This window comes from Nestor notabilis, unplaced genomic scaffold, assembly GCF_000696875.1.
Source record: "Nestor notabilis isolate BGI_N333 unplaced genomic scaffold, ASM69687v1 scaffold12440, whole genome shotgun sequence".
Taxonomy (NCBI): domain Eukaryota; kingdom Metazoa; phylum Chordata; class Aves; order Psittaciformes; family Psittacidae; genus Nestor; species Nestor notabilis.
The window spans coordinates 10850-20738 of record NW_009911651.1 but is presented as its reverse complement, the minus strand read 5'-3'; the positions used below and the strand labels follow the sequence as shown (position 1 = coordinate 20738).

Genomic DNA, 9889 nt, shown 5'->3' with positions numbered 1-9889 from the left:
ACCACCCGCCTCTGCGCCTCGCCCGGCAGCAGCACCAGCGTGCCCTCCAGCGGATCTGCCGGCACACACACACACACAGTCAAAAGCTAAACACGAACTGCTGCCATTCCCAACGCTTACACAGCATCAGCGACTCATGCAACGCACCGCCGCCATGCCGCAGGGACCCCGCTCTTTTCTAACTGTTCTTATTCAGTTACGAGCCTACAGCGCTTGCTGAAGGGAGGACACTATAACACGGGGGGGAAGGAGGGGAATGGGATAAAAAAGAAAAACCCATACTACCAAATGCAGCTTTCACAAAACCTGAAGCTTCTAGTCTATCAAAGTCCCACGAACCTGAAGATTTTAATCTTGTTACTAGCCTTTAAGAAATTACACACATAGTTTTAACCTTTATTAACCTGTATATATATAACCAATTAACAAGGGAGATTTAGGGTGGATATAAGGAAGATGTTCTTTACCGTGAAGGTGGTGAGGCACTGGCACAGGTTGCCCAGAGAAGCTGTGGCTGCCCCATCCCTGGCAGCGTTCAAGGCCAGGCTGGACGGGGCTTGGAGCAACCTGGTCTAGTGGAAGGTGTCCCTGACCATGGCAGGGGAGTTGAGACTAGATAATCTTAAGGGCCTTTCCAACCCAAACCATTCTATGATTCAAGTTTAACCTTTATTGTAAGGGATTGACCCAATCTCTACCCCTGCCCCACATGCACAGACTTTACATGCATCTAGGAGTGAAACACCAGTATTTTCCACCTAGTGCAACTTCCCTGCCAAGCGACAGACAACGCTCATCAAAGCTGTAGCATAAAAGTTTACCATATATTCGAGCAGCAGTGGCTTGTAAACTTTGTAGTAATTCCTTGTTTGAACGAGAAGCAGCAGAATGAATGATATCAATCAGCTGATTCGAAAGCTCAGGGTTTCTCAAGCCAAGCAGAGCAAGTTGCTGAGGTAAGCCAGCCAACCAACGAGATAAAACTTTGCTTCGGCTTCTAAAAAGAGAAGGAAAATTAGTTTGGGGGGAGAGGGGGGAGGGAGGAAGGCAGGGTGGGCACACAAATAAAATAACAAAGCCCCCAGAAACTTACTCTTTCCAATCTTGACTAAGTTGGCTTTAGTGTCAATACAATACAATTACAATAAATTGCAATACTGTGATTTGCCGAGAATATTCCACCGGAAGTTCTGAGCACGCTGGTGTGCTATTACATTTACATCAGAAATGTTTATCTGATCCATAGGTTTTGCACTGCGTATTTCCAACTCTTTCAGAAATTGTTTGTCTGAACTGACTGTATACTGGCAAAGCAACATCCCCATTTATCATTAGCTTTATCAGTCTATATTTAAGGAGTTATGAGTTAGGCTAAAAAGCTATGACACTACTACACCCTGAATACTGCTTAACCCCCCAATTAAGCTAGTACACTTTCACTACATTTTCAATTCTACCTTTGCTGACATCTTGTCAATTCAGACACCTCTTAAAGCAGAATGAAAACTGCAACTGGTGGAACATGGCACAAAACAACTTTATTGCTGAAGTGCAGCATCAGACACTCTCCCCTTGTCCATGCAGCCATTTGTCATGTGTCAAAGAGGGCTAACATTTTGGTAAAGCATGACTTGCTTTTATATATACATGCTATTTTGTTCCTGATTACCTGCAGGTCCTTTACACGTTCATATATTAATTCCAAGCAATGGGCTCATGACCGTCCCAGGGACCAGCTGAGGCTTATCAGCCTGAAATTCCCCAGATTCCCTTCAAATTGGGTTAACAGCAGTCTTTTCTCTTTATCATGTGACTGCTCATTGCAAGGGGGTTGGACGAGATGCCCTTTGAAGGTGCCTTCCAACCCCAACTATTGTATTCTATGATTTTCCCAGTCATGCAGGACCTCCTGCAGCCACCATGGTTTTTCATGGATGACAAACAACAGCCTCGCTTTCACGAGAACTTTCTCCACTACCTCAGGTATACCCCTGCACATCTGTCTGGCAGGTTATGCTGCTTGCTTTGTGTGCCAGTCATTCTTGATAACATGAAGTTTAGCTTCGTGAGAACTCTGAGGAACTGAAGTAGTCTCTCTCCAGTTACACCACTCCCACTATTGTTGTCTATGTGCTGTATCCCACTGCACGCACTCATACTCTTTAAGTGAAATGCCATCTTTTATACCAAATCCACTTACCTGCATTACCTGTCTTTAAAGGTAACAGTCAAAGTTCTTACTACCCGCATTTTCACATGCCACTTCTCCCCAGTTTCTGGAATAAAATTTACCTAATCCTCCTCTTATGCATTCATTTGACAGTTTTGTTTACAGCACTGTTGCTTCCACATCTGAGGACTCTGACCATCCCTTGTGTTTGACACAAATTATTATAATCTTTATAAATACTATCTTGTCACACTTCAATATCAAAGGATAGCCTGAATTCATCCTAATTTCAGGCCCACTTCTTCCCTTCTCCTACAGTGTGACGGTTAAGAAGCTTTTGCTATTTTCATATCCTACCAAAAAAAAAAAAAAAAATAATAAAATCACCTTGACATTTAGGAATTGCTATCCCTAACCTGCTTGTCAGAAATATAGGAATGAAACAAGTTTGCTTATCAATTCTTTTTTTCCCGTTCTCTGTAAGCACTATTTACCATAAACACCCCCTAAAAGCTGGTCAAGAAACAGAAAAAACTTGGACAAGCTCTTCCCTAGCCTAAGACAAATCTTCATTTGTATTTATGACTTAATTCTCCAGACCTCCTTCCCCCATTCCAATCAACTGGCATCATTCATACTTCAGGAAACTTCACGTAATTAGGTTTTTTCTTTCCTTTAAATGTCTTTGGTGCTGAGCTTTAAAACCTGACAACCTCCATTACAGGTCTGCTTTTATTTACCCCTTCTAGCTCAAACTGAAACAATCTTAAAGACCAATCTTATCTTTCATGGGCTACAGTATCTAATGACACCCGGGCTTATCAAGTCAAGTATCATTTATAAATCAAAAGCATTTCACTAGCTTACTACAAAAGGGATGATTACATGAATGAAGCTGCCTACTGTAAATGAAGTTCAAAGTAGGTCTTTGAATGTGTCAACAACAGTAGCATAATGATAAAAATTATTTCATTTTCAAAAGACCTGATAAAATCTCTCACCAAGAACTTCTTAAAGGAAACTAAATATCCATGATGTAAGAGGGAAGGGCCTCACATAGAGAAATTAATTGTGGTGAGCAGTAGAAAAAGCCTGGAGAAGAGACAACTGAAGTGGGTGAGTTGGAGGAGGACTCAACAGAGGTCCCAAATCACTTGATACGCAAATGGTAATTTGATAGGAATAAAATGCTTGCTTTCTCTTCCCACGTAAGTGGGCGCCGATATCAAATGAAGCTGTCTTCAGACAGCTGAGATTTGTCACTCCTTGCCAGAGGATGCTGCAGTTACTCTTGATTTAGACCAGTCTGAGGAATAACCAGAAAATCCCATGAAGAAGATATCCACTGAGTGATATGAAACACAAAGAAGCTCTGCACAGTGAGCAAGTACAGGCTTCGAACTGTTGGAAGTTTAAAGCACTGTGTAAAAGTAATTCTTCCCTCCTTCCTATAGCACCTGACACAGGTCAGTGCTGAAGGCAGGCTGTGACACCAAATAGCCTTTTAAGTCTCTATCAGTGTATATACAGGCATGTGCGTGTGTGCATACGCACACAGAGTATACGTATATTCCTGCAGTGACCACACACGTGTGTGTAGTGATTAGGGATGAAGATAATTAACATCAAGATCCAAATATTAATTCTGAATCCTGTAATAAATCAATCGCGTTTTCTATCACAGGGCAGTAACAGGCCAAAAGCTCCTACCTAGCATCTGAATCAGATGCACCTAAAAGATAAACAGCTTCACCTAAAAGTCCTTGGAAAATGTTCCAACATGAATTCTGCTCCTCTTAGACTGCTCTTGACAAGCTTCTGAGTCAAAAATAAACACGGAATGAGGAGAGCAGTCACAGGAGAGCTGAAGGAGCTATGACATCAAACTGAACGTCAGGATCTACTGCGCAGTTCACATCTTGATTAAAAAAAAAAAAATCAAAACCAAACCCACTTGTTGCTAAAAGAAATGGATCTGTACAGTACACAAACATCATTTTGTCTTAAAATGTCTTGTTGGACATGGGTACAATTATCCTTTTTGCAAAGAATTTGTGTGATTGAATTCTTCTGTTACTAAAAATGACAATTCCAGGTAGCATGCCCAGAGAAACACAGGAAAGCTACTGCTATCTGTGATGTCTAAAGATAGAAAGTTAAAGCTTTCTAGATAGTTAGATGATGACATGAAACTAGAAGAGATACTCAAGATTTCCAGTTAATACAGAAAACAGTGGTTACATAACCTCAGGGAAATTAGTATGACCAAGATCTCTGTTTCCAAAGAGGAGGAAAATGGGATATCCCCAAGCCTTTTTAATGTCTGTCTTTCAAATTTCCTATACTTTCACAATATTCATAGAGTAGTGTTGGATATTTCTGGCTGTAGATCTAATTACACGTACTCTGGCATTACCATAACAGAAGATTTAAGAAAGCAAACGAGTTGCAGAAGAGAATGCTGGTAGATGCCAGTATTTCTGGGGCTCTGAGGTTTGGAGTTTTTATCCAGTGGCAGGAACAGGTGTCATGGATATGATCTTACGTCTTCTTGCAGTTTTCAAATGAGGTAGGCTTGATGCAGCCTGATCTGTGTTTAAGGATTTTACGTAGGTGGAACTGATGACTTAGCTGAAAAATACCATCTGGAAAAGTTGAGACTGGGAAACAATCTGGACAAATTACACTTCTTCATCGTAAGATAACAGCACTATAGAGAGTAAGCTTCTCTTACTTGAAGCAAGTCAGATATGTAATAGATGCATGAAACCAGAAACCCAAAAGGACAAGAATATTTTCTTAAACCTAGTCTTTTTAGAACCATGCATACAAAACAACAGAAGAATACTTTTCTTAAAGAAAGTAAGTACAAGTCTAGAAAGACACTACCAGAACCACCAAATGCATTAAGCCAGAAGTCCATGACCTTGGGCTGAAGTAAAGGAAATGCTCTATGGCTGTAGCTACACAATCTCGACACACCTACTGACTACCACACAGCCAGTAACAATGAGCTTGCAGCAGTTTATTGCAAGTTAAATTTTAAATCATTAAGATCTATCTAGTATTTACATTAAGAATAATAAGATAATACCCATCTTAATCTCACAGTGAACCTAAGCTTTCAAATTTCAGTGACAGAGCCAAAACAGATTCAGAATTAAGTTTCATAACATCTACATCAAACCTCAGTATTCTATCTTCTGAAATAAATATACTACATTGAAATGAAAGAATATGCAAATGTTTTTTACCTGATTCTTTGAGTCCTCAAATCTTCTTTTTGGTAAACTCTGCTAAAAAACTTCAGAAGCAACGTTCGAACTGGAAAGAGGAGATTCCTCTGCTGGTATAGTGTATATACTGCTTTGATCAAGGGTTCTGTTGCCACTAGGAAAAAAAAAACGTAAAAATCTGAAGTAGTGCTACTTATTCTTCTCATTTTATACAAACACACAGAAGAGTTACAATTTGTATCTCTACAACTATCAACATTTAACTCCAAACAGCTTCTGATTATCTTCAACATGGGGACTCTACAAACCCCCTGGGCAACCTGTGCCAATGCTCTGTCACCCTGAACAGTGGAAAGGGTGTTCCTGATGTTCAGATACCATGTCCTGTGTTTCAGTTTCTGCTTATTGCCTCTTGTCCTGTCACTGGGCACCACTGTAAAGAGCCTGGCTCCCTCTTCTTTACACCGTCCCTTCAGGTATTTACATACATTGATGAGAAGCCCCCTTGAGCCTTCTCTTCTCCAGGCTGACAGTCTCAGCTCACTCAGCCTTTCCTCACAGGAGAGATGCTCCAGTGCCTGCATCATCTTCACAGCCCTTGACTGGACTCTCTCCACTATATTCACAACTCTCTTGTACTGGGGAGTCCAAAACTGGACACAGTACTCCAAGTGGTGCCTCACCAGTGCAGAACAGAGGGGAAGGATCACCTCCCTCAACCTGCTGTCAACACTCCTCCTAACACAGCCCATGGCACCACTGACTGCCTTTGATGCAAGGAATAGACAACTAACTGACAAAATATACGTGAGGGATATTTGACATCTTTTCGTCTTACAATACCAACAATGAAACCTGCTGCTAAAAGGCAATGCATTTTCTATAAACTCTACTTGGCTATGTGTCTGTGGAATCCACTTCTACCAGACTGCTAAGACACAACAGACCCCTGGCACCTTCAGATATACTGAAAAATTCCTTTCTTAAAGTCCTACATCGATCACTTAACAGACATGTTAACCAAGGTCTTACCTGGAACACAACCAAAATACTGCACTGGTCCTGCAAGTCACAACTGGAAATGGGTTTTCTCTTGGAAAAGGATTCAAATAAAACATCTTGGAAAATATTGTACAGCAACTGCCATCAGAACTATCTTGGCATTCCATGTAATCACAGAACTAGAATTGTCATCTGAGAGTACTCAAAGGGAGTCTACCAGCTGTATTAATGATTTTAAATAAGGATTGAAATATTAAAGTATCATGCACCTCTACATCCCGATACTTATTTTCTTCAATGCAGAAAACTAATCTTTCCATTTATAATATATTAAGTAGTAAAACCAGAAAACAACTACACAAACATATTAACACTTCGTGTATCAATAGTACAAATCTAACAGAATTCCTAAAAATCAAGCAGTTTTCAGTGCTACACACAGGGATATGACCAAAAAATTCAATTTACATCTATAGACAAAATATATTATGATGCAACAACTAAGGATATAAGATGAAGTGACCTGAAAATGCAGTAAATCAAGCATTTTGTCAGTACATAACTTTGCTTCTCAGAAACTACTCCTATCTTACCTTTGTTTTGCTGTATTTGCATTAGTCTCCAAGTCACACCAAGCAATCTGTTCACCTGCTTGCTATTCAGCTTGCTACCATCCTGAAGAGTATCTGTCACAAATTTCCTTATCATGTCCAGCCAACCAGAATCCATCTGAAGTGTTGAAGTGCTTGCTAGTGAAACCATTATGTCACACAAGGTTAAGTTCAGTAAAAGATGGTCTACGCTGTTTGAGGATGTCACACAATACTTGTTCCTAAGGGGGAAGAGAGGGAGAGAAGAAAAGTGAGATTTCAGAAAAAAATATTTGTGCCTTTTAATATATGTTACTTTGGTAGAAATTATACTATATATATAAAAAAAAAGTGTTAAAGTTTTAAAGCTAATACACATTTTAAAGTCTTCACATTTGACAATTGAGTGCTTGAAATTTTTTTTCTGCCACTAAGGAAGCCCCAAAACACCATGCAAGGTTTCCAAGTACAAGCCTTTAACCCAATATATTGATAAGCAAGGAAAACAAAAGCAACTACTTATTTTCATGGCATGAAGCTAAGTTTCTAAAAGTCTTGAAGTAACAGTCAAAACAACCACAAAAAAAAAGAATTCACAAATTCACAGATTATTTTTCCTGCATTTATCCAACAACGTATTTATTTTGAAGCGCAAGAATGGGACAAAACTTAGAGTAGAGTGAAGAAGGATCAACAGAACTCTGATTAGTCAGGATGTCATCTGTAAGAAAAGAAAGCTGGTTGCATGTGCACTGCCTAACTACCAATTCTGATATTTTCCAAGAAAGGGTATTCAGGTCGAAACCTGGAAAAGCAAAACACCTTTTGGCTTACAAACATAACGGGTAAAACTTGGCTGAAATGAAAGCATTTAAGGAGCTATACTGAATTTCTGACCTACGTGCCCTTCCAGGAAGGGAAAATGCAACAGTAAAAGTATCAAATGGGATTTCAGCCTCAAGTATACTTGCACCATGGTAGACCCTTAGTATAAAAAAAGAGGTGGTTCTACCACTACAGCTCAATCTGCAGGGGCACAGTTTGCAAATATGTGAAACACAGACAGACAGCAGATGATACCCCTTCTACAAACACCGGTCTTCTACAGAGGCTGCAACTGCACATAATAGCTCCAGAGCAGACTTTATAGTCTCACACCCAGGAGCAGAAAAAAGGAGACAACCTGCTACTGGCCTGTACCAGAACAAAATCAGTGCCCACATTCTGCCAGCTTAATAGTGAAGAAACATGTGAGCGTTTGGCTTTTCCTGCTCCCATACTGGTTTGCCATAAATGATAGCCACAACGTGTCCCATCCTCTCTCCTAACTGCATTTATCCAGCCCTGTAATACAACTAGAGCAGAGTAATGGAGGGGGTGGGGAAGGAGTTTTACCTATGTTTTGAAGTAATTCAGCAGTTAGCTGAAGAACACATGCAGAAATGTGAAACGAGTCAGACTAACAGGAATCGCCATTTTAGCAACATGCAAATTCCAGATCAAGTGGTCAATAAAGTACTTTCATTTCTCTAGGACAGCGTTTGAATTTCTACCACAGGCTATTCAGATGAATTCTTATACAATACAATAACAAAGAACAACCAAATCTTTATTTTTACCCTTTGCATGAGTCTTTCTTCTTGTGCTTTGCTGTTTCTTGTAAAGAGTAAGGAAAATGGCGCATGAAGTGGTGTTTGAAATCAACAAGGTAATTCATTCGGAGCCACAGATCCTGTCAAGGAAAGCAGATGACAGACGTCAGAAAACATGGCAGTAAGTGAAACACACTGATGCAATCATCTTCTAAAATCCATTACCAGAATCAATGCAAAATAGGAACTTTATCTTCTATTTGCAAGTGTTCATATATATTTGCTTTTAGAGGTAAATGTGAAGTCCTGTGCACACACTTCCAGGTTCATAAAACAAGGGAGTAAAATTTTAAGTCAAAGCTGAGCAACAACATTTAATCCAGACTGGACCAGTGTATTTTCTTAGCACATACTAATGTGGATATACGCACTATTAAACTGAGGCAGTTACAGATGCGAATTGGAAGTGCTTTTATATCAATTTTTTCAGTGTACTTAACATCAAAGGGAACTCTTGATTTACTTGTAGTGTCTGTCCTGAGGTTTCCATTAAGATGTATTCTGACACTGCCTTCACTTTTCCCCATCCTTAGTGTACTTGCTGTTCAAAGCTCACTGACAATATGTTTTCCAGTCGAAAGGCCATCCTCATAGAAAAAGGGATTATTTTCAGCATTTAAAAATAATTTTACTTTGTGGGTTAGCAGAAACTCATAGACACCATTACACAAAGTGTCCCGCAGAACTCATCACAAAAGAAGTCCTGCATTGCTATTAAATTGGTCAGGCAGGATACGCTTTCTGATAATCAAGTATTAAGAATGAGGATGACCATTAAGCTATCTCAAAGATTAATAGGTTTCGACTAAGCATATTCAGAATGGTTTTCCAAGGTGTCTGTAATAAGCGTTTTGGCCTGTAAGCCTAAGGGCACAAAGCTTCCATTTTCAGACTCAGGTATTTGAATTCATTTTATATATAAAGGTGACTATACAGGAAAACCCAAAACCGTTTCTCCTATTAAAAACACAACATGACAGAAAAAATGTTGTATGGGCATCTGATAATTCCCCCCCCCCGCCCCCCAACATCTTAAGGTCATAATGGAACTGTGTGTACCTAAACCAGCTCATATCTTGACACAGGAGCACTCTTCCCATGTGACCAAAATGCAAGCTCCCTATGGCTAAGGGCAGCAGCTCTGCAGTACCTGAAGGAAAGAGGCTAAGGGGCAGTAGGCTGCCACAGGTATTTACCTGGCCATCTGCCTGTTTCCAAGAGGGCCTCTAGAAAAGATGA

General features: G+C 39.9%; 1 protein-coding gene across 1 annotated transcript in view; it reads right to left on the bottom strand.

The window, feature by feature from the left end:
* The window catches only part of TEX10 (testis expressed 10), a 46174-nt gene that overhangs the window by 28425 nt on the left and 7860 nt on the right, over positions 1–9889 (bottom strand). Inside the window, exons 4-8 of the mRNA XM_010015848.1 lie at positions 8618–8730; positions 7002–7240; positions 5425–5560; positions 822–997; positions 3–55 (exon numbers count right to left, since the gene is read on the bottom strand). Coding sequence (XP_010014150.1) covers positions 3–55; positions 822–997; positions 5425–5560; positions 7002–7240; positions 8618–8730 — 717 coding nt within the window. The remainder of the gene's footprint in view (positions 1–2; positions 56–821; positions 998–5424; positions 5561–7001; positions 7241–8617; positions 8731–9889) is intronic.